We start from the raw sequence: 25,902 nt of genomic DNA on the forward strand, positions 1-25,902 counted from the left end.
GTGGAATTGCTGGGTCATCTGTTAACTCTATGTTTAAACTTTTGAGGGACTTCCAAACTGTTTTCTTCAGTGCTGCGTTGTTTTATATTACCACCAAAAATGTGAGGGTTCCAGTTTCTCCACATCCTAACACTAGTCTTCTAGTCATCCTATTGGGTGTGAAGTGGTATCTCATTGTGGTTTTGATTAACATTTCCCTAAAGACTTGTTATCTTGAACACCTCTTCACGTGCTGATTGGACATTTGTATATCTTCTTTGAAGAAATGATTATTCAGATATTTTGCCCATTTTAAAATTTCTTTTTTTGTTGTTGGGTTGCAAAGGTGCTTTGTATAGTCTAGCTATTACACCCTTACCAGGTATATGATTTTCAAATCTTCTCTCCCATTCCGTGGGTTATCTTTTCATTTTTTGGTTTGTTTAAAGATGCATAAATGTTTTTAACTTCGATGAAGTTTATTTTTTTTGGTTTCTTGTGCCTTTTTTTTTTATCATATCCATGAAACCATTGCCTAATCCAAGGTTGTAAATATTTATACCTATGTTTTATCCTACGAGTTTTGTAGTTTTAGCTCTTCAATTTAGGTCTCTAATTCACTTTAAGTTAATTTTGTATATGGAGTGAGGTAAGAGTCTAACTTCCTTCTTTTGCATGTGGATATCCAGTTGTCGCAGCACCATTTGCTGAAAAGACTATTCTTTCTCCATTGAATTTTCTTGGCTCTCTCGTTGAAAATCAGTTGTCCATAAATGTTTGGGTTACTTCTGGACTCTCAGTTCTACTTCATTGATATCTATGTCTACCCTTACGGCAGTACCACACAATCTTGATTACTTTAGTTTTGTAATCAGGAAGTGTTTCATCCAACTTTGTTCTTCTTTTTCACTATTGCTTGGCTATTCAGAGTCTCTTGCATTTCCATATCAGTTAAGATCAGCTTGTCAATTTCTACAGAAAAGGCAGCTGGGATTTTGATAGAGATTGTGCTGACCCTGTTAATTTGGGGGAGTATTGCCGTCTTAACAACATTAAGTCTTCTGATCCGTGAACATGAAGTGCCTTTCCTTTTACTTAGATCTTTTAAAATTTCTCTTAATGATGTTTTGTAGTTTTCAGTTTACAAGTCTTGTACTTCTTTGTTAAATGTATTCCTAAGTGTTTTGATCTTTTTGATGCTATTGTAAATGGAATTGTTTTCTTAAACTCATTTTCAGTGTGTTCACTGGTAGTTGAACCGTTTTTACTCACGATATTTCTGACACCAAATATGTGGGTATTTTCCTCACACCAGTCAATTCTCCAACTCTCTGGACACCAATTGGATGTCCTACTATTCGGTTCAATTCTAACCCTAATTACCTGGAGTTAGTGTCAGACTCCACAGGTTTAAGGGCTCAGTCCCACAAGATTTCCCTCACATCAGACCCAGGTTACCCACACTTTTGTCCAACTTGACTACAAATTGCGGATTACTACACATCCCTCCCCGCCAGTGTTAGGGAACTGTTGACCAAAACCACCAGCCTTAGCCAGGCTCACTTGCCTGAGTTGTCTCACAACAGGAAGTCCCGATAAGGACTGGAATCCATCTTGGCTGAGAGATGAGCATGCCACCAGGAAGGATCCCGAGTGAGACTATGGGCCAAGCAAGATGATTGGCCAGAGACAACCCGGAAACTAATCCCATTACCATAAACCCTGAGACTTTGAGCCATGTGGCAGAGCACTTCTCCTGGGTTCCCTTACCCTACCGCTCTCTGCCTGGGCGCCCCTTCCCGATAAATTCTTTTGCTTTGTCAGCACGTGTGTCTCCTTGGACAGTTCATCTCTGAGTGTTAGACAAGAGCCCACTCTCGGGCCCTTGAAGGGGTCCCCCTTCCTGCAACACCAGGATAAATAATTTCTTTGAACTGCTCATAGAACTCAGGAAAGCAGTTTAATTACTATTATCAGTTTACTATAAAGGATACAACTCAGGAACAGCCAAATGGAAGAGGTGCACAGGATAAAGTGGGGGCAGGGGAAAGGGGGCGCTTCCTTGCCCTCTCCGGGGCTGCCATTTTCTCAGCACCTTGACGTGTTCACCAGCCTGGAAGCACTCCAAACTCTGTTGTGTAGGGGTTTTTACGGAGGTTTCATTACAGAGGCATGATTAAATCTTTGGCCATTATGACTGACTTAATCTCCAGCCCCTCTTCCCTCCCTGGAAGTTGGGGAATGAGGCTGAAATTTCTAACCCTCTAACCATGCCTTTGTCTTTCTAGCAACCAGCCCCTATCCTGAAGCTATCTAGGGGCCCCCAGCCACCAGTCCTGCCATTAGCATACAAAAGATTCTCATCACTCCAGAGAGTCCAAGGGTTTCAGGAGCTGTGTACCAGGAGCTAGGGACAAAGACCAAATATTTATTATTTATTATATCACAGTAGAGATACGATGGTTTTTTTTTTTTTCAGTACGCGGGCCTCTTACTGTTGTGGCTTCTCCCGTTGCGGAGCACAGGCTCCGGGCGCAGGCTCAACGGCCACGGCTCACGGGCCCAGCCGCTCCGCGGCATGTGGGATCTTCCCGGACCGGGGCACGAACCCGTGTCCCCTGCATCGGCAGGCGGACTCTCAACCACTGTGCCATCAGGGAAGCCCACGATTGGTTTTTGTATATTGATCTTGCTTCCAGGAACACTGCTGAACTAATTTATTAACTCTGATAATTTTTTTGTGGATACCTTAGGGTTTTCTATATGAAAGATCATGTTATCTGCAAATAGAGGTAGTTTAACTTCTTTCTTTCCAATTTAGATGCCATCCATTCATTCATTTATTCATTCTTGCCTAAAGGCCCTGGCTGGAACCTACCGTACAATATTGAGTAGAAGTGGCAAGAGTGAACCTCTTCGTCTTGTTCCTTATCTTGAGGGGAAAGCTTTCAGTCTTTCACCATTAAACACGTTAGCTGTGGATTTTTTTTTTTTTGGATGTCCATTATCAGCTTGAGGATGTTCTAATTTGTTGAGCATTTTTATCATGAAAGGGTGCTGGGTTTTATCAAATGTTTATTCTGCATCTATTGAAATGTCTTTAATCTCTGGCCCTTAGAACTGTCCTTTAGCTTTTCTATGTCTTTCATGCACTGACGTTTTTGGAGAGTCCCAGCCAGTTTCTTGGTGCTCCCTCATGATTAGCTTCAGACTATGGACTTTTGACAGGAATATCACAGAAGTGATGCTGTATTCGTCCCAGTTCATCTTATCAGGAAACACGTATGATGTTATTATTACCAGTGATGGGAAAAAATTAACTTTGGCCATCTAGTGTCTGCCAGATTTATTCATCAGAAAATTACTGTTTTTCCCTTTTGTAATTAATATGTTCATTAATAGGTAATTTGTGGGGTGCTCCTTTGAGACTAAATATTCTGTTCCTCATCAAACTTTTACCCATGGCTTTTAACATGCACTGATGATCCAGTTGTTACTATGATGCTTGTCAAATGGTGATTTTTCTAACCATTCTCACTTCCTTTTACTGGTTGGTGGACGTGTTAACTTTGAGATTACCTGTTAGATGTCTAAGTGGAGGTGGTGAGTGGGAAGTGCAAAGTTCAAGGAAAGGTACAGGTTGTAGATTTAGGTGTAGGAGTTGTCAGTCTGTAGAAGGTTAAAGCCATTAGCAGTTGAGGGTCTCCAAGGGCCCATGTCCCCTGTTGGTCACAGGGCTTCACCAGGCCTGGGGTCCGCTGACATGTTTTAGAGACAAACCCTGGTGCTGACTGGGTCACCAGAGTGCCATGGCTCCATGGAGGCTGGGACTGGGGGCTCCTGTCTTATGGGAAGCTGGGTTCTGTGGAAGGAAGTGTCCTTGCTCTGTTCAAAGCTGGTAAAAGCCCTTACTACTTAACCTGGCATTCAAGGCTTGTCCAGCACCACCCCTTCCCTGAGCAGCAGCAGAGTCTTACTGCTTGCTGTGCCCTTCACTGCCACAGCTTGGGGAACTCCTGCTCATCCTTCAAAGCCCAGCTCAAATATTATCTTCTCTGTGAAGTCCCACCTCTACTCCCCGCAACAAGGTCATTCATTTAGAAAACAGTTCTTGAGGCTCTCCTCTGTGCTAGGCACTGAGACTAGTGAAAAAAACTATTCCTGCCCTCAGGGAGCCCATCGTTTCCTGGTGGAGACAGATATTCATAAGTAATCTTACAGATCTAAGCATCAGTGACAGCAACAAAGCAAGGTAAGTGAAGTGACTGTCCAGCTCCAAGAGTTAGAGCAGGGGGTTTGCACCAACCTGGCCTGGCTGAGGTGCTTTGGGAAGCTTTCACTGCAGAAATGCTAGCTGGCCTGAGAGCTGAGGCAAGAATAGATGCATTGGTGGGGGAGCCATGGCTCCCTGTGCAAGGTCTGAGGTGAGGCTGGAAGGCAGAGAGCAGGGGATGGGCTCCCATGGGAGATGTACCTAGAAAGGTGGACGTAGGCCTCCAAGGCCAAGGTGAGGAGGCCGGATTTTCTCTTGCTGGTACTGGGAAGGCTTCAAAGGGTCCTGAGCAGAGGGGGATTTTCGAGGAGTCCCTCTGGCTGCCATAAGGAAGAGGCAGTGCGGATCACATTGATTTTTCAGATGAGCCAGATTCATATCAGTAGGAGATACAACTTCATTTTTTTGTTTAGATTTTATTTATTTAGTGCCAGGTCTTAGATGCGGCATGGCATCTCTCAGTTGCGGCATGCAGACTTCTTAGCTGCGACATGTGGACTCTTAGTTGCGGCACACGTGCGGCACCTAGTTCCCCAACCAGGGATCGAACCTGGGTCCCCTGCATTGGGAGCACAGTCTTACCCACTGGACCACCAGAGAAGTCCTGATACAATTTCATTTTAAGTTTCTTTTATAAACCCCATTCCAGTGCTGGTGGTAGGAACTTCATCTCAGTTGGTCTGGGGGTCCTCATGGTCTCTGGATCTCAGGCCACTGGGGACAATGGCTTTGTCCTGCTGGCCTGGCCACAAGGCCCCTGTGCTGCTCCTGGCTACGGCTAAGCCTTCTTTCTCTGCTCTCAGGCTATGGGGTGGGGACTCCGAAAGGCTTGGGGACCCACAAACTTTTGGGGAGCAGGAGGTTTACAGGGGAACCTGGGCCTCCCTGCTCTCTGACCTGCAGCCTCTGGGTGGTTCTCAGGGACCCAGGGACAGTGAACAGTCTCCTTCTCTGCTCCCTTTCCTCTTCCCCAGCACCCTTCAGGAGGGTGCTTTCTGTCTCTGTTTGGCCCTGTTCCCTCAAGGATTGTGCTTTGGAAGTGCAGAAACCGAGGACTCACTCCCAGCTTCTCTAGGAAGCTGCTGTCGGCCTTTCCCTGAAATGACAAATGCCTCCCTGATAGAACAGAGTACAGGAGGTGGGACATCATCTAAGCCATCTTCTTGTTCAGACTGTTTAATCTGAGTCATGAGAAAACAGAAATCCAAATTAGGCAACATTCTCTAAGATGCTTGGATACTTACAAAATGTCAATGTCATGAAAAAAAAAAAAGTGGGGAAACTGCTTCTGATTCAAGGAGACTAAAGAGACTTGATAACTGAAAGCAGCGAATGATCCTTCACTGGATCCTGGATGGATACAAAGTAAAAGCCATGGAGGACATTCCTCCGGCACTTGGAGTGTGGCCCTGCTTTAGCTGGTATTGATGTCTGGGCACTAAGCGCCCTCCTGGGTAAGGGAGGTGCTCGAGGGTCACTCGTGTGTTAAATTAGAGGAATAGTGGTATTGTGCTCACGTAGGAATGTCCTTATTCTTAGGTGTCGCCTGGTGTATTTGGGGGTGAAGCAGCATGGTATGTGCAGCTTATTTTTAAATGGCTCAAGGTGAGGGGGATGTTTGTGTATGTCCCTGACAGGAACAATGCAAATATGGCAAAATCTTGACAGTTGGTGATTCTGGGTGAGGGACATTAAACTATTCTTTCAACTTCGGGAGGGTGGGCCTCTCCTCTGCTGCACCAGCAGGGCTGGGAGAGGGGGCCCAGGTACTATGATACAGGGAGTGCAGGACCCTCCCTGAGACCCTGATCTAACCCTCAAGGCCCCTCCCCTGCTGCCGCAGAAACACTCAGGCTCTGAAGGGGTAAAAGGGTCCACCCAGTTCCCCGAGGCCCATCAGGAGTAGAGCTGGGCTGCTCGCCGGTCAAGTCCAGCGTGATGCCTCTGTGTTCACTCACACCCCTGAGTATCTGGCTCAGTGCCCAGGCAACCTGAAACCCGTCCACTTACCTTTGAGTCACCCTCAGCCGTGTCTCAGGGCAGGGGGTAGGTCCAGCCCCAGGAGTTACTCTGAGCCATCCATGGCCACTGGGCGCTCAGCCACCACTACCAGGATCTAGACATGAGGGCACAGCACTCCTAGCGCAGGGGGTCTGGCCCACAGGCTTCAGAGGAGCTCACGAGCGGCCCCTCTGGGGAAGGCAGGGCAGCCCGAACAAAGTTCCTGGGAAGGAAGTTCCCCTGGGCTTGAGGTCACCAGCACCTCCGCTGCGTTGTGCCAAGGGAGGAGACCAGGTGCCTGCAGCTCGGCCGGGCCCGAGAACTTTCTGAAACACATGTTCTTACCACCAGACATGGGCACCTGCTGTTCCGCCTGCTCTCCCCTGCACCCCATCCCCGTCTCCCAAAGCCGGTTAATACCCACTGTCCTTCAGCCTTGACCTGGGTTTGGCGGAGCTGTCATGGGTTCCCACAGCCTCACTGTGCCGCACCTCCTTTTCTACCATCTGCTGTAGACTGGAACTCACCTATGGCATGTTCCGTGTCTCCCCCACCGGGGCGTGAGCTCTATGAGCAGGGTAGGTGCTCAGGAAGTGCATCCAGTGCGTGTAACTGTCAGGGTGCAGGCAGCGGCTGGGGTACCGAGTGCCCCGTCCTGGGTGAAGCGCACGCAGAGTCGGGGTCTGCGGAGGGGGCGCGAGTCGTCAGCGTGAGCAGCCCATCTCAGCTCCCACATAGCGACGATGAAGCATTTATTTCTCTGGAGGAAGCTGGTCAGGCAGATGTTCACACTCATCTTTCGGGAAGGGAACCGAGAGCTTAGTTTTCTTGCTGGGGGTCACAGAGCTGGTGCATGAGAGTGCTGGCGTTACAGTTTGCACTCGTCAGCCTGTCTCCAAGGAGCTGCCACTTGGAAGGGGTCTGGCTGTCTCCTGGGGCGTCTGCTCCACCCGCCTCATCCCAGCCTGGCCCGCCCCGCTGCAATAACACCATGAGCCCGTGGTGCACGTTACCTCATTTATTCTCACAACATGCCTGTGAGGTAGGGAGGGGCGGGGACTGTCCCCATTTTACAGAGGAGGAAGTTGAGGCACACAGAGGTCAAGTGACTTGCCCAAGGTCACAGACGGCGGCCAAGCTGGAATGGGCCCTAGAGCAGGCCCCTGTGGCAGGTGCTGGACACGAGGGCGTCTCCAGTGCCGCAGCCGTCGTGCTCGGAGCTTGCTGCAGGCCTGGCCTTGCCCTCGCCCTCCCTGCCCCCCACCTCACCCTGCAGGCCTGGGCCATCGCAGCTCAGGGCTCATGACACCCTGGGAGTGGGGCTGGGGGGCAGGGGAGAGAGAAGGATGACCGGGGTAAAAAAATAGAAAACTCAGAGGCCAGGCAGATGGGCCCATGGCCGGGGAGCGGGGGGCAGGTGAGAGACAAAAAAAGGGGGAGCTGCTTACACACAAGGTATATATTTTTACACACACTTGTACACACACCTAGATATAGTACATGTAAAAATATATGCTATTCACACACCCGCCTCCTGCCAGGTGCCCCCGAGAGCCAGCGGTGGCGCTGGTGGGCATGGGTGAGCAGAGGGGCGTTTGTTAAATATACACTCTAAGGTCTATGTGCATATGTACACATACATACAGACACAGCCGCCCGCCCCTCGGGTACTGTACACAGGCTCGGCCAGGGACACGTGACCCCTGGAAAATGGGGTCCCTCTCTTGAGTGGCCCCTGCAAGTCACTCTAGGTCATACATTTTGCTGAAGGAAGAAGGGGCTGGAGAGAAGAAAAAGGCGGGAGTCTGGAGTGTGGTAAGCTGTGGTTTTTATCTCATTCCCACCCCCACCCCCCCAAAGACTTCAGCCCTCCTCATGGTCTCAGAGAGGCGAGTCACCCACCTGACGCTGCCTAGGGCTGGCAGATCACAGTGGGAGGGCTGCTTCTGCTGAGAGGAACCTGTATTTGCGTGTGTGTGCGCGCGCGCGCGTGCATGTGTGTGAGCACTCGGTGGGGGAGGGGACGCGTGTCCATCTCTCTGTCCTCTGGGCTCACCCACAAAAAGGGCTGAGAACCAGAAAGCCGATAGTCAGGATGGTGACCCCTGTGTGAGCTCTTAAGGGAAAAGAGAAAAACATAAGAATGAAAACTCCAAGGTCAGAGCTGGGGTAGCCAGGAAAAGGAGGAAGGACATGGCAGGTGCCCAAGGCTGCCCTTGGGCTGTCGTCATCTTGTAAACAAGCTAGTTTAAGTTCTCATTAGATAGAGCAAGTAAAAAGACTGTAGTCTGGAGGCTGGGCCGGGGCGTTGCCGAAGTCCATCTATCTAGTCCACCACGGCCAGCAAGAGGAAAAAAAAGTTTTATAGTTTTGTGTTTCTGTTGATTTTTTTGTGTGAAGTCTTCATAACCTAAAGCTGGGAGGGACCCAAGGAAGCCAAATTGTGAGCCCTTGTACGCGTCAATTTGAAAGTTGGCTCAGGGTCTCTAGACAGAATAACCACACTAAAGGTTGAGAAAATTTTGTTCCTTTCGCATTTAGTTTGTAGGTTTCTTTTTTTAATGACTTAAAATTGTTTGCTTCCTGCTTCCTGGTCTCAGAGCCGGGTCTGGGCCTCAGGGACATAAATCTCGATGCTGTCCGCGCTCTCCGTGGCTGAGTTCTGCCGCACGGAAGCTGCCCGCTTGGCCGCCAGGAGCCTCTTGCGGGCCTCCTGACGCTGCTTGTCCCCAGCGTCAGAGGCCTTGTCGCGGCTCACTGCCGGCTTGGATTTGGCTGGCTTCTTTGGGACCGGAGGGGGTAGTTTCTTCTCTTCCTTTAGTGAGACAGTGAGGAGAGAAGGAAAATAAAATAAAGGTGCCACCTTTTGTGTGGTGCTACCACCCACCGTATGCTGGCAGCTGGAGCCTCCACCCCAGCTTCCCCGCATCGGGCACAAGCAACACACATTTGGAATCAGGAAGCCACAAGAAGCGATGATGGTGGGAATAGCACAAGGCATAGGAGCAAAAAGCAAGCTTACAATCCTAGAATGTTCTAGTAGGAAGGGACAGACAGATCACCTCTTCCCACCCCTGCTCTGAACCACTGAGAGCCTGAAATTCACGCAGGAATCATATAGCCAGAGATGGGATTTAAATTCAGGGCCTCCGACTCCCAGGTCACATTTCACATGCTATTCTAGGGGATCAGAACTCACAAGGGCCACAGTCCAGTAACCAATAACCAAAGGGGTCATTGGGTGCCACTGTTTTACAGATGGAAGCCTGAGCCTCAGGGAAGAGGCTGGCCCAGGAGGCAGAATCGGGTCCAGACCCCTGTACTCCTGGCAGCGTGGTCCTGGGAGAAGGACCATTTTTCTACCTCCAGGGTTCCAACGGCTGTGTCTACGCTAGTGCTCTGGGCTGTGGGCATGTGTCTCCCACTTTCTGAACATGCAGGGCAGGAAGGCATGCTTCAGGGGGGCAGCCTCAACTACACAGAGCGAGTGGCATGCTGGACGAGCGCCGAGCATGGACCCCGCACACTGATGGACGTGAGCCCCCAGCTCAAAGACGACACACAGAGAAGGGAGCCAAGCAGCACTGACCGATGTGGCCAGCGTTATTGCCGACCAGGAATTTGTCCCTGGACTTCCCCTCCGCACTGCTCCATGCTCACCTTCCTCTTCTCGGGGGTCTCCACCAGCTGCCAGCTGTTGGCCTTGAGGTGGTAGAGTTCATCAAACTTCATGCTGATGTCCTCGATGGACAGCTGCAGCAGGTCCCAGAACCCTGCCAGGTCCTGGGCTGTTGGACGTGGGTTGGCATCAGGGTTCTGTGGGACAGACGGGGATCAGCGGGGCAAGCAGGGCAGAGGCTTGTCCTGCACCCCATCCCAAGTACTGTCTCCTAGCTCTGCCAGCCCTCGTTGGCTTCCCTTGAGGCCTGGTCTTACTCTCCTGTTCCCAGGGTCGGGTCAGTATCTGTATGAGCGAATGAACCCAGTTCCTGATTACTCCTGGCCCTGATGGTGGAGAGCTTTGGGAGAGAGAGACAGTCCTATCATGAGAGTGGGTCCTGCACACACATGGGGACTGAGGCCTTCGCCACCACTGAAGGGCTACAGGGAGGAGGCAGGATCACTTCCAGGTGGGTGTGATTCCAGAATCCGTGTGCTTTCTAGCCCATCATTCTGTTCTCTGACAGCACATTCCTTATCAGGACTTCCCCAGTGAACACCCAAACCCCTACCGGTCCTAGAGACAAACACTCGCCACTGTCCTCCACCCCTGGGGGTTACACCACCCCTGCCAGATGGAAAGAGGCTCCACAGGAAAAGCTGCTGCCTAGCGGCAAGGGTGAAGGAGAGGGAAACCCTCCAAGTGTCATGGTGGTTATTTCTTTAGTTCTTACCTTGACTGTCTTCTTAGATATAGAGTATGTTGTATATAAATAAATCAGTGCCAACTGATTTTTAACTTTCATGTGGCTGTTTTTACATAGAGTTCACTTTTCTATTTCAGAAGGTAGTAGAGCTCTGAAAGGACCATTCCTGGCCCTTTTCCTGTGCTAGGCACTGACACACACCACTGTCATCTTTCCAATGCCATGAGGAAGCAGCACCTTCTCCATGTTAGAGAGGCGGTCACAGAGGCTTAGAGGCTAATCCAGCTGGGGGATCTGGCTGGAAGACCCACTGTGGAGGAAGAAGAATCACACTCACCAAGTTTTGCTCACAGAGGCCCCGGAACTGCTGGAATTTCTGTGACATCAGTAGCTGGGCACTGCCCACAGCACTGAGGACTTTCCCTAAGACTGAGAAAGAGAAGGTGGAAAAAGACTGAGCAGAGCACAGGGTCTGCTGGGGTGGAACACAGGATCAGGGTCATGGCTTCCACCTCCCCTCCCCGCATTAGGACACCAATCATCATTTGGTGATGGCAGTCAGTCTTCATTTTATTTACACATTAACCCACTCTCACTGTGAAAAATGCACACCAGACACATAAAGTGAGCCCCATCCCCTAGTTGCTAAGGACATTTTATGGCAATAAATTTAAAAACTAAGTTTAAATGGAAAAAATTTTCAGGAAAACATAAATTACTATCATAGACTCAAGAAGAAATAGAAAATCTGATTAGGCCAATAACTGTTTTAAAAAACTGAAGGAGGAGTTAAAAATCTTCCCCAGAAAAAGGAACCAGGCCTATGTAGTTTTACAGGTGTGGTTTTACAAAACCTTCCAGGAATAGATAATCCTTGTTTTATACATTCAAATTGTTCCTGAGAGTAAATAAACAGAAAATGACAGCAAATTTCAGGAGCCTGAGAGAACATAGGACATGCCAAGAATAGGGCACTTTCATTATGAACATAAAAGTCTTAAAGCAAAGAGAATCCAACAGAAGCGTTCACCATGAAGTGTTCAGTGGTCTACTTACACAGTGGTCTACTTACAGCAGCTCATGAAGGAGGAATTCCACCTCATTCAGAAATTATTAGTTATTAAAAAGGAACCAACACAGGAGCTAAACATGTTATAGGAGCAGTAAATGGCAGATGCACATTCACCAGATACTTGTTGCCAGAGAGCAGATGAAAAGTGTGACATTTAGCCACAAATATTTAAACAGTAGTTCAAAGCAGAGATAAGGTACTCTGAAAAGAGATGCAAGACAATGGAAGGGGATAAAACATGAGCTCTGGAACTAGTGCAAGAGAAAAATCAGGCATCACAGAAACAAGGGCCATGATGGACACAGCACAAAGAATAAACCCTGATGAAAACCAATAAGGACAAGGAGGACAGGAATGAAAAAGCTCCTGGCACAAAACACTTACACTGCTAGATTAACAAGACAAGGCGTCTTAAATGAATAGCTAAGCTGCTGGGGATAAAATGACCCCCCACCCGCAGAAGGTAGTGGGTATATGTGCCTGGCTTGGTCTAAAGTAGGATAGGAGGGCTTCCCTGGTGGTGCAGTGGTTAAGAATCCACCTGCCAATGCAGGGGACGTGGGTTCGATCCCTGGTCTGGGAGGACCCCACATGCTGCGGAGCAACTAGGCCCGTGTGCCACAACTACTAAGCCTGTGCTCTAGAGCCCGTGAGCCACAACTACTGAAGCCCGTGTGCCACAACTATTGGAACCTGCGCACCTAGAGGCTGTGCTCTGCAACAAGAGAACCCACAGCAATGAGAAGCCTGTGCACAGCAATGAAGACTAGCCTCTGCTCGCTGCAATTAGAGCAAAGCCCGCACACAGCAACAAAGACCTCAATGCAGCCAAAAATAAAATAATTTAAAAAAAAAAAGTAGGATGGGAATAAGAGGAAAAGTCTCTCCTGAGAATTCCTAACCATAAGACTGCATTTAGGTACCTTATTTTTTAAGAAATAAAGGAAGCAACTAGATGTATTAAAAAGATGAGACTATTTTTAAAAAAGTGACTGAGAGACATGGAGGAGAGAGGGAGACTTAAAATACATCTATCAGAGTTCTAAAAGGACAGAGAGAATGGAAGAAAAGAAATTTATTCAGAGAGATGATTCAGAATATGAATAAAGGCACCATCCCAAACTCATTTTATGAAGCTAGATAACCTTGGTACTAAAACAGGACAAGGATGAGAAAGGAAAATTACCAGCCAAGTAATTCTGCCTTTGAAGAAAGGCAAAATTATTAAATTAGATATTAACAAAAGTACAACAGTGTACTAAAATAATAGAACTCAGCTGGGTTTATTCTGGTAATACAAGACTGATTCAACATTAGAAAATTCTAATGACTTCTGATTCTGACTATGAAAAACCAGTTACTATCAGACAAACTGAACCCTCCCATGAAGAAAAATTAAAAAAAATAAAACCTAAATAAGATACCAAAAACAACAAAAAAATCTCTTTCAGGGTATTAAAAAATTACCAAAGCAACCAGAATTTGAGAGGCTAAGATGTCAGTGAGAACGGAAACTATATTCAGCCAAGCCTGATATTCTGAACCGCCTTCTACCCCAAGGCATCTCCCAGTTTATAAGCAGCGCAAGGCTGAGGGGCTAAGAAGCCAAGCAGAAAGTGGTGGTTCAGAGCCTGAGAAGCTAAGCAGAACTTGTGGCAGTTCCATGGGGACAGGGAGACCAAAACTGGAATTCGGAGCTACCAGAGGAGACAGGACTTGGGGGAAAGTGCATCAGGCTGAGCAAAGCTTCCAGCAGTCTTATGATGGGGGAGAAACAAAAATTGGAGCTCAGTGCCTGCCAAGGAGGAAGGGCTTGGAAATACCCCAGGCTGCAGCTCTGAACCAGCTCAATCCCATATTAGATTAAGTTGGTCTGGCCCTACTCTAATTGTCTGCAAGAAGCAAAAGTAAATTCGTTCTCAAAGTATAGAAAATCGTCTTCAAAAAAAAAGAAGAAAAAAAAATCATCCTGAGCTTCAAGTTCTCTCTGTACTTTTCGTATACAGTTTCTGGCATTGAATAAAAATTACCAAGCATGCCACGAGGTAGGACCAAATGACTGCACACCAAAAGAGAAAAATCAGCAAAAAGTAAAAGAACTATAGGGATGTAGAGGTATAGGACCAGGGCTTTAAAATGACTGTGAATATGTCCCAGAAAATATATGACATGATGAGGAATTTCAGCAAAGAACCAGAAATCTATCAAAAAGAATCAAATGGAAATTCTAGAACTAAAAAATAGAGTAACTGAAATTAAGACTGCAATAGACTCTTCAATAAGTGGTGCTGGGAAAACTGGACAGCTACATGTAAAAGTATGAGATTAGATCACTCCCTAACAACATACACAAAAATAAGCTCAAAATGGATTAAAGACCTAAATGTAAGGCCAGAAACTATCAAACTCTTAGAGGAAAACATAGGCAGAACACTCTATGACATGAATCACAGCAAGATCCTTTTTGACCCACCTCCTAGAGAAATGGAAATAAAAATAAACAAATGGGACCTAATGAAACTTCAAAGCTTTTGCACAGCAAAGGAAACCACAAACAAGACAAAAAGACAACCCTCAGAATGGGAGAAAATGTGTGCAAATGAAGCAACTGACAAAGGATTAATTCCAAAATTTATAAGCAGCTCATGCAGCTCAATAACAAAAAAACAAACAACCCAATCCAAAAATGGGCAGGAGACCTAAATAGACATTTCTCCAAAGAAGATATACAGACTGCCAACAAACACATGAAAGAATGCTCAACATCATTAATCATTAGAGAAATGCAAATCAAAACTACAATGAGATATCATCTCACACCCGTCAGAATGGCCATCATCAAAAAATCTAGAAACAATAAATGCTGGCGAGGGTGTGGAGAAAAGGGAACCCTCTTGCACTGTTGGTGGGAATGTGAATTGGTACAGCCACTATGGAGAACAGTATGGAGGTTCCTTAAAAAACTACAAATAGAACTACCATATGACCCAGCAATCCCACTACTGGGCATATACCCTGAGAAAACCATAATTCAAAAAGAGTCATGTACCACAATGTTCACTGCAGCTCTATTTACAATAGCCCGGAGATGGAAACAACCTAAGTGTCCATCATCGGATGAATGGATAAAGAAGATGTGGCACATATATACAATGGAATATTACTCAGCCATAAAAAGAAACGAAATTGAGTTATTTGTAATGAGATGGATAGACCTAGAGTCTGTCATACAGAGTGAAGTAAGTCAGAAAGAAAAAGACAAATACTGTATGCTAACACATATACATGGAATTTAAGAAAAAAAAAAAGTCATGAAGAACCTAGGGGTCAGACAGGAATAAAGACACAGACCTACTAGAGAATGGACTTGAGGATATGGGGAGCGGGAAGGGTAAGCTGTGACAAAGCGAGAGAGAGGCATGGACATATATACACTACCAAACATAAGGTAGATAGCTAGTGGGAAGCAGCCGCATAGCACAGGGAGATCAGCTCGGTGATTTGTGACCACCTGGAGGAGTGGGATAGGGAGGGTGGGAGGGAGGGAGACGCAAGAGGGAAAAGATATGGGAACATATGTATATGTATAGCTGATTCACTTTGTTATAAAGCAGAAACTAACACACCATTGTAAAGCAATTATACTCCAATAAAGATGTAAAAAAAAAAAAAGACTATAATAGATAGGTTTAATAGATTGGTTACAGCTGAACTATAAAATAATCCAGTAGAAAATATCCAGACTGAGGTCCAGAGGAAGAAAAAAAAAAAGGGAAAATACAGAAGAGAGAATGAAGAAGCATAACATGTGGCAGTCTAAAATATGTGTAATTGGAGTCCACAAGTAGAGAAGAAATAACATGGAGCAGAAATTTGAGGAAATGATGGCCAAGACTTTTCTGAAACTGATGAGTTATTAAGGCTGCAGATTCAAGAAACCCTGTGAGCATCAAGTTGGAAAAATACAAAGAAAACCATACCTAGGTATCACAGTAAAATGGATAAAACTCAAACACAGGAGAAAAAATCTTAAAAGCAGACAAAGGGGAGAAAACAAATTATTCTTCAGAGAAGCAGCAGGAAGACTGACAGTTGACTTTTCAATAGAAAGGCTAGAAACCAGGACATAAAGACATATTTATAAAGTGTTGAAAGAAGATCAGTACGTACCTATAATTCTATACTTAGCAAAAATACTGTTCAAGGACTTCCCTGGCAGTCCAGTGGTTAAAGACTCCGCACTTCCACTGCAGGGGGCACACGGGTTTGATCCCTGTTCAGGGAACTAAGATCCCGCATGCCGCGGCCAAAAGAGTAAATAAAATTTAAAAATAATAACAAACAAAAGCCTGCCTCCTGGAGGACAGTTTTAAAAAAATACTGTTCAAAAAAAGAGGGAGGGCTTCCCTGGTGGCGCAGTGGTTGAGAGTCCGCCTGCCGATGCAGGGGACACAGGTTCGTGCCCCGGTCCGGGAAGATCCCACATGCCGCGCAGCGGCTGGGCCCGTGAGCCATGGCCGTTGAGCCTGCGCGTCCAGAGCCTGTGCTCCGCAACGGGAGAGACCACAGCAGTGAGAGGCCCGCATATCGCAAAAAAAACAAAAAAAAAACAAAAAAAAAAAGAGGGAAAAATACATTTTGAGATAAATACTGCATTAAAATAAATACTAAAGGGAGTTCTTCAGGCAGAAGGAAAATGATCCTAACTAGAAGCAAAGAAATAAAGGAGAGAAGAGTACCAGAAAGAGTAAATATGTGGCTAATACTGATTGTATAAAACAAAAAATAATGTCTTGTGGCATTTAGAACATATATATAGAACTGAAATACTTAACAGCAATAGTACACAGGTTAGGAGGGGGATAAAAGTGATCTAAGGTCCTTGCATCATCTGTGAAGTGGTAAAGGTACTAATTTAGTCTTTACAAAGTCAGGGATGCAGGTTGTAATCTTGAGAGTAACTGTTAATAATAAGCTAACATGAAAAAAGTGGAAATAAATACTTGATTAATCCAAAAAGAAGGCAAGAAAGGAGAAAAAACTATCAATAAAATTTGCCACATTACAGATTAAAAATTATCTAAATAGATACACTAAATTTCATTAAATTCAACAATTTTCTTAACCAGAATAAGCGTACCTCCAACAGACCTATAGTAAACATCATACTCAGTGGTACAAGGTTAAAAGCAATTCCTTATTTACAAATAAAGTAAGAATACAGCAAGATTTCTAGATATAAGATCAATAGAAAGGCCAAGAGCATTTCATCAACAATAAACAGAAAATACAGTAACAAAAAGTACCACTTACATCCCTCCAAAATTAAAATACTAATCTAACAAATCTTCAAAAAATATGTAAAACTTTTATGTGGAAAATATAAAATTTAAATGAAAGACACTAAAGAAGACCTAAATAAATGGAGAAACATAATCATGTTCTTGGATAGAAAAGAATTATTCATAAACATGTCAGCTTCCCACCAAACTGATCTACACATTTAATATAATTCCAATGAAAACCTCAACATGGAACTTGAAAAGCTGAGTCTTACAATTTATATGGAAAAGCAAAGAGCCTATGCCAGACACTCTTGAAGAACAGGTTGGGGAAACTTGTCTTTCCAATTATCAAGATTCATTAGACAGTTATAACAATGAAGAAAGTCAGATTTGGGCCTAGGGATAGACTAATGAACAGAATAGAAAGCTCAGAAATAGATCAACACATATAGGAAACCTGATATTTGTCAGGGCTGTACTGCATATCAACAGGATAAGGATGAACATTTTAATAAATTATTGTCCAATGAGAAAAAGTTAACATAGAGCCTTATCTCACTCCATGCAGACAAATTAATTCCAAGGGATCAAGGACTTAAATGTGGAAGACAACTCGAAAACTTTACAAGTAAATAGTAAAATATCTTTCTGACTTTGGGAGAAGGATGGATTTCTTAACATACAAAAAAGTATAAACCATAAAGGAAAAGATTGATAAATTTACAAAAGTATCCATTCATTCAAAAGATACCATAAAGAAAATGAAAAGATGAGTTGCAAACTGGGAGAAGACATTTACAATACATATAACTGACAAAGGTTCCAGAATCTAGATATGTAATGATCACCGATGAGGCAATTAAGAAAAAGACCACTTAATAGAAAAATGAGCAAAACATATGAACAGGCATTTCACAGAGGAGGGAACATAAATGGCTAATATGTGAAAAGATGCTCAATGCCATTAGTAACCAATGAAATACAAATTATAACCACTATTTTATAGCTGTGGATTGGGGGAAAGAAAAAACCTATTACATACTAAGTGTAAGCAAAGATGTAGAGCAATGGGTACTTTCACACAGTGCTGAGGGACTAATAAATTGGTGTAATCACTGTGGAGAACAATTTGGCATTTCTTATAAATCTGAACACAGGCATACTCTGTGACCCAAACGTTTCCCAGTATATACCTTAGAGAACTCTTATAGAGGAGACATGGTCAAATATGTTCATAATAACCCACAGTTTATATCAACTTAATGGTGTGAGACTGAATAATCTATCCCTGAGATCAGGAATGAGACAAAAACAAGGATGCCCCTGCCCTTGCCACATCTATTCAACTTTGTGTTGGAGCCAGGGCCATTAGGCAAAAAACAAAATAAAAGGAATCCAGGCTGGAAAGAAAAAAGTAAAACAATCTCTATTCTCAGATTAAATGCTCTTGTATGTAAAAAATTCTGAAGAATCCCCCAAAAAACAGTGAGGTTGCAGCATACAAGATCAACATACAGAAGTCATTTGTATTTCTATATGGTAACAATGAACATCTGAAAATGAAATTAAGAAAACAATTTCATTTACAATGCCATCAAACAGAATAAAATACTTAGGAATAAATTTAAAAGAAATGTAGGACCTGTCCACTGAAAATTACAAAACATTATTGAAAGAAAATTTCAAAAACCTAAGTAAATGGCAAGATAGCCCATGTTCATGGATCAGAATACTTTAAAGTAAGAGGGCAACACTCATCAAATTGAATTACTGATTTAACACAATCCCTATTAAAATAAAATCCCAGCTGCCTTTTTTGCAGAAACTGACAAGCTGATTCTAAAATTCATATGGAAATGCAAGAACGAAATATGAACTTTAGAACTTCCTTTAGTGAGAACCTGAGAGCTGGCAATAAACTTCTTTTATTTTTATTTAAAAAGTAAAGCTGGAGGACTCACACTTTCCAATTTCAAAGCTTATTACAAAGCTACAGTAATTACAACAGTGTGGTACTGGCATAAGTGTACACATGTACATCAATGCACTGGAATAGAACTGAGTCCAGAAATAAACCCTTAAATAAATCAGTTGACCATAAATAAACCCTTACATTTATGGTCAACTGATTTTTGACAAGGGTACCAAGACTATTCAATGGGGAAAGAACAGTCTCCCTAACAAATGGTGCTGGACAAATGATATCCAAATGTAAAAGAATGAAGGTGGACCAATACCTCACACCATATACAAAAATTAACTCAAAATGGATCACAGACCTAAATGTAACAGCTAAAGCTATAAAACTCTTGAAGGCAAACAGGAGTAAATCTTTACAATACTGGATTAGCAATGGCTTCTTAGAATTGACACCAAATGACAAGCAACAAAAGAAAAAAAAATTGAACTTCACTAAAATTAAACTGTTGTGTTTCAAAGAATACATAATAGCCAAGAAGTGGAAACAACTGATGAATGGATACGCAAAATGCAATATATCCATACAATGGAGTATTATTCAGCAGTAAAAAGGAGTGAAGTGCTGAAACATGCTACAACATGGATAAACTTCAAAAACATTATGCAAAGTGAAAGAATCCATACATAAAAGACCACGTATTGTATGACTCCATGTATATGAAATGTTCAGAATGGGCAAATCTATAGAGAATGAAGCAGATTAGTGTTTTAGAGGGATACAGCATGATGGCCAAATGCGTACAAGGTTTCTTTTTGGGGTGATGAAAATGTTCTAAAATTAGGTAGCAGGGATGGTTGCACAACTCTGTGGATGTGCTAAAAACCACTTTAGCTGTTTTGTGTACTTTAAAGGGGTGAATTTTATGGTATATAAATTACAACTCAATACTGTTACAAAAAATTATTCACAACCAAAAACTAGAAACAACTCAAGTGTTCATCAGTGGAATGGATAAGCAATGGTATATTCATATTCATACAGTGGAACGTGATATATCAATGAAAACAATGAACTACAGGTACATGCATTAATATGGATGGATCTCAAAAACAAGGCTGAATCAAAAAAGGCAAGCCTCAGAAGAATACATACACTGTGCTTCTATTAATATAAATTTCTAAAACAGGCAAAACTAAACAGCATATTCCTTAGGGTCACACATATATGTGGTACAAGTATAAAGAAAAGCAAGGGTATAATTAACACAAAATTCAGGATAGTGCGTTCTCCATGGCAGAAAGAAGGTGCTGTCTCACTGGGTTCAAAGACACTGGTAATATTCCATTTTGTAAACTAGTTGGTGCGTACAGGAGTGTTCTTTTTATTATTTTCCTTTACTCTGTTGACTCTTTGCATGTATATTTCACAATGAAAATAAAGGTTAAGAAGAAGAATGAGAGCAAAATAAAGATTTTCAGATACATAAAAACAGAGTTAATGCCAGCTCTCAGGTTCTCACTAAAGAAAGTTCTAAAGGATGAACTCAGCAAAGAAGAAAATGATCCAAGAGGAAGATCTGAGATCAGAAAGGTGAGCAAAGAAAATGATAAACATGATAATTATTATTTATACGTGTATTTCTTTAGATTTATCTGTAATTATATAATTGAAAATTATGTAATAATTTGTGAGGTTTTAAACCATAAGGAAACAATTAGATAAATCATATTTTAAGGTTCTTGCGTTGTTTGGGAGAAAGGTAAAGATGTTGAGTAACTTAAAGTTTTAAGGGTTCATGGAACAGAAATACAGTTGTAACTTCTGTGGCAGATGTGGCTAGTTGTCCCCAGTGTTTGTTTCTCCTTCTCCCTCAGAAGTAGAACCTTTTTTTTTCTTCGTGTCAAGTAGCAGCTTTTTTCAGATGAAATAAAACACAGAAATTTCTCAGGCATACTGTGAATTTTCCAGGACAAAGTATTGTCAAATGGAAAATACGAGGTATGGTATGCAAAGTATTAGAATCACAGAACAAGTTACACTAGCATCAGGACTGGAATAAGGACTTCTGCTGTGAGTGTGATGTCATATCTCTATGATGTGCACACTCTATCTACCACGCACTGCACAGGCGTCGGAAAACAAGTGATCTGTGGGGACCTGTGGTTTTTAACTTGGGCACATGGCAGCCCGAACTCAGGCATTTCCTAGGCTACCCTTGCAACAAGCTGTGAGTAGCTGGTCAAAGTGGGGGAAGTGGAAGTGGTGTGCGGGGCCGGCTTGCTCTTTTTTGCAACTGGTTCCTTTGCTGCTGGAATGCACTTGGGGTTCTGGAATCCAGCAGCCACTTGGAAAAATGAAAAGATCTTGTGAATGGAAGCCAATTATGACATCAAACCTCAAGAAGAAAGAAGCCTGGGGCTCCAGCATTACTATCTCAGACATTCTTGAATGTGAGAGAAATAAATAGTCTTGTTCAAACCACTTTTTCTTTTCTTTTTTTTTTTAAATGTTATTTATAGGCAAACCTAATCCCAATTAACACAGCCTCAAAATAGCAAAGGGAATGGAGAGAGAGGTGTGTTAATGCAAAAGAAAGCAAGAAAAGAGAGAGGAATAAAAGAAACCTCAAAAAAGTAGAATGGGTCTTCCCTGGTGACACAGTGGTTAAGAACCCGCCTGCCAATGCAGGGGACACAGGTTCGAGCCCTGGTCTGGGAAGATCCCACATGCCGCGGAGCAACAAAGCTCGCACCACGACTACTGAACCTGCGCTCTAGAGCCCACAAGCCACAGCCACTGAGCCTGCATGCCACAACTACTGAAGCCCAGGCACCTAAAGCCCGTGCTCCACAAGAGAAGCCACCACAATGAGAAGCCCATGCACCGCAACAAAGAGTAGCCCCTGCTCGCCGCAGCTAGAGGAAGGCCGCGCACGGCAACAAAGACCCAATGCAGCCAAAAATAAATAATAAATTAAACAAAAAAAGTAGAATGAAGAGCACAAAATAACATGATAGGAATAAATCCAAACAATGAAATCCCATCGTAAATGGATGACATTTTCTACTTCTGAAATAAAAATCAACACACTGAACAAAACACAAAATCCAGGTATATGCTGATTATAAGAGACATTATGAGGCACATGAAAATTGAAAGTAAAAGGATGGAAAGCAGTGTACCAGATGAACACTAACCAAAGGAAAGCTGGTACAGCAATACTTATAACACATAAAATAAGACTTTGAGGCAAAACACAAACAGACATCCAGAAAAATAGGGAGAGTGGATCACTAAACATTCACCAGGAATATTACATTCTAGACTTGATGCGTCTAAGATACCTTCAAAATAATATAAAGCAAAATTTGACAGAATTTTAAGGAGAAACGGACAAATTCACCATTTTACAGAAAGTGCAGTGATACACATTCCCTAAATACAACAAAATTACATTGACGACAAAATAAAAACAAGTTAATCTTTTGGATTAACACCCCCCCTGCCCAGTTCTCCCTCTACAGCCTCATCTCAGTGGCCCCTGCGCTCTCCTAGATGACTGTCTCCTAGACGACCGTTTCAGACGCTGCTCCTCAAACCTCCCAATGCCCCCTCCCGCTTTCTCACTCTGCAGTGATAACTCTGCTCTCCCGCTAGAGTGCCCCCCAAACACCTTCCTCCTATCACTATGGAGGAACTATGTATCCTCTACTTGGGCATTAATTCAGTTCCTTCTCACCTACCTAAGAATATCACTCAACAGTTATCCCCTTTCTCTACTGCATGATGAATTTCCCCTTCCCTACAAGTTCATTCTCAACAATACAAAAACATGCTGTATAATTCAATTTAAAAATAAAAAGAACAACAAAAACTCCAGCCCTCCCCCTTTGACCCGTATATCCCTTCATTCCTCTGCTCCCATACAGAAAAATTCATCAATGGAGTTGTCTATACTTGTGGTCTCCCGGTCACTCCTATTTTCTCTTAATCCTTCTCCAATCAGGCTGTCCCTTCCTCTGCTCCCCACCATCTCCAAAGCAGACCAGCTCTTCAAGTCTGTAATGACCTTGCATGTGTTAAGTCTGACCTGCTGTGTCCTTCAGAAAAGCATTTGACACGGTTGATTCTCTCTTCTTGAGAATTCTCATCTCATTTGGGAACTGCCTATACTTTCATGACTCCCAAATTGATCTCCAACCTGGACCTCTCTCCAGACTCATATACCAACTGCCTGCTTCACCTCTCCACTCTGATACCTAATAATGTGTATCAAATTAAACATGTCTAAAACTGAACTCCTGACTTTTCTCCTAACATCTACACTAGTCTTCCCTATCGCAGTGGCAATGCCATCCTTTCCGTCACTCAGACTCCAAACCATTTTGGACTCCTTTCACTCTTACTCCATATCCAATCTATCAGGAAATCCTGCTCTGCCTTCCAAGTATACCCAGAATCTGACCCCTCCCTTAAATGCTCCATGGCCACCACCATCTCCTCTTTCCCAGATTATGTTACTTCCTCCTAACTCATTTCCTGGCTTCCACTTGTGCCCCTCTCCCCACTCTCTTCTGAACAGAGAAACTAGATTAATCCTGTAAAAAAGAATGTCACATTGCACTCTCCAACACATTCTCTTTTGGGAGTCAAAGCCAAGCCTTTGACACCTCTGAGGCCCCACCACACGGACTCCATTCCCCACCTCTCTCTGCTCACTCCTGCAGCTACACTGGCCGCCTTCTCCAGCCCTAGAAGACGTCAGGCGCTTGCCCACCACTGGAGTTCTCTGATCTCCAGAGCTCTAAGACTTCTCTCTTCCTTCCTTCAGGTTTCTGCTCCAAGGTCACCTTACCCGGGAGGCCTTTGCTGACCACACTGTGTGGGGCAGCAACACTGCCCCCAGCCAGGCAGCACTCTTCATCCTGCTCTTACTGTGCCTTGTTTTCTCTGTTGCATGTCTAACCATCTTGCATATTATATGTTTAGTTGGTTATTTTCTGTCTCTCCCCATGAGAATGTAAGCTCCACGAAGGCAGGGACCTTGTGTTGTTCTGCTACATCCCCAGAAGCTAAAATAGTGCCTGTGCAGTATACGGTAGGAACTCAGTAAACACTCACTGAGTGGATGAAGGTCAGGACCAAGGGAGGGATGCTGCTTTCTTCCCACTATCACACAATGTCCTGACACTCTTGCAGTTAGACAAGATATGCATGAGACACAGGAAGATTAGAAAGAGAAACACAGGGCTTCCCTGGTGGCGCAGTGGTTAAGAAATCACCTGCTATTGCAGGGGACAAGGGTTCGAGCCCTGGTCCGGGAAGATCCCACGTGCTGCAGAGCAACTAAGCCTGTGTGCCACAACTACTGAGCCTGTGCTCTAGAGCCCGCAAGCCACAACTGCTGAGCCCACGCACCACAACTACTGAAGCCTGCGTGCCTAGAGCCCGAGCTCCGCAACAAGAGAGGCCACTGCAATGAGAAGCCCACGCACCACAATGAAGAGTAGCTCCCACTCGCCGCAACTAGACAAAGCCCACGTGCAACAACAAAGACCCAATGCAGCCAAAAATAAAATAAATAAAATAAATAAATCTTTAAAAAAAGACATAAAATTGCCACTAGAGCAAATAATATGATCATTTATTATGCAAATCTAAGAGGACTGAGAGTTGTACAAGGTTGCTGGACACAAGATCAATGTAGAAGTCTCAACATAACTAATCAGAGTATGCAAATATAAAAATTCATTTTACTACCAAAACAAAAACTAGAAAGTACCAAGGAATAAATCTAATAAAAATGCATAAGGCCTTCCTAGATATATTAATCAAACTTGAATGGAAGGATATAAAATGGAGATCTTGAATAAATGGAGAGATAAACTTCATTCATAGCTAAGAAGACTCAATATTTCTCAGGTATCAGTTTTTCCCAAAGTAATCTGTAAACTCTATTTCTAGTCAGCGACCCAGGAAAATTTTTCTGAGGAACTTGATATACTAATTCTCAAATTGGTATTGGAAGAATGAAGATACAGACTTTTCCTTTCTGAACAAAAAGAATAAGGAAGGGGATTCACCCTATCAGATGCCAAGGCATGTTAAGAAGCTACGGCAACTAAAAGTCGTGTTAACACAGAAATAGACAAAAGGGCAGCAGAACAGAACTGAGAAACACACCCCTGTGTGCGTAGCAATCTGGCAGTGGTTATTATGACTGACTGGCATCACTAATCAGTGAGGAAAGCAGAGACTTCAAAACATCTTTCCAGTGAGCCGTGGTCCAGGAGCATCCCACATGCCGTGGAGCAACTAGGTCTGTGCGCCACAACTACTGATCCTGCGCTCTACAGCCCGTGAGCTACAACTACTGAGCCTGCATGCCACAACTACTGAAGCCCACATGCCTAGAGCCTGTGCGCCACAACAAAGAGAAGCCACCGCAAGGAGAAGCCCGCACACCACAACAAAGAGTAGCCCCTGCTAGCCGTAACTAGAGGAAGCCTGCATGCAGCAATGAAGACGCAATGCAGCAAAAAAAAAAAAGTCACCACTATGTACCCTTTAAAAAAAAAACTTAGGAAAGATCTAAAATCAACAACCTAACTTTACAACCTAAGAAACTAGAAAAAACAAACTATCCCAAAGCTAGCAGAAGGAAGGAAATAATAAAGATTAGAACAGAGCTAAATGAAATAGAGAATAGGGAAACAACAGAGAAAAATCAAAAAACCAAAAGTTGGTTCTTCAAAAAGATCAACAAAACTGACAGAACTTTAACTAGATAGACTAAGAAAAAAAGAAAAGACTCAAATACTAAAATAAAAAATGAAAGTGGGGACATTACTACCAATTCTACAGAAATAAAAAAGATTATAAGGGAGTACTAGAACAACTGTACACCAACAAATTGGATAACCTAGATGAAATGGACAAATTCATAGAAACACAAAACCTACCAAGACTAAATCATGAAAAGATAGAAAATCTGAATAGTTTTG

The 25,902-nt window shown here is 43.7% G+C and overlaps 1 protein-coding gene across 7 annotated transcripts in view; it reads right to left on the bottom strand.

Annotated features, from left to right (window-relative positions):
* Positions 1–7,256: 7,256 nt before the first annotated feature.
* Positions 7,257–25,902, bottom strand: part of DLGAP4 (DLG associated protein 4) — a 200,710-nt gene continuing 182,064 nt past the window's right edge. For all 7 annotated transcript variants that reach the window (XM_079945267.1, XM_079945266.1, XM_079945269.1 and 4 more), the window contains 3 exons: positions 10,958–11,049; positions 9,914–10,069; positions 7,257–9,068 (listed from right to left, as the gene is read on the bottom strand). In XM_079945267.1, the coding sequence (XP_079801393.1) occupies positions 8,850–9,068; positions 9,914–10,069; positions 10,958–11,049 (467 nt within the window). In that variant the 3' untranslated portion in view covers positions 7,257–8,849. The remainder of the gene's footprint in view (positions 9,069–9,913; positions 10,070–10,957; positions 11,050–25,902) is intronic.

The sequence above is a fragment of the Stenella coeruleoalba genome (genome assembly GCF_951394435.1).
Source record: "Stenella coeruleoalba genome assembly, chromosome: 15".
Classification (NCBI taxonomy): Eukaryota; Metazoa; Chordata; class Mammalia; order Artiodactyla; family Delphinidae; genus Stenella; species Stenella coeruleoalba.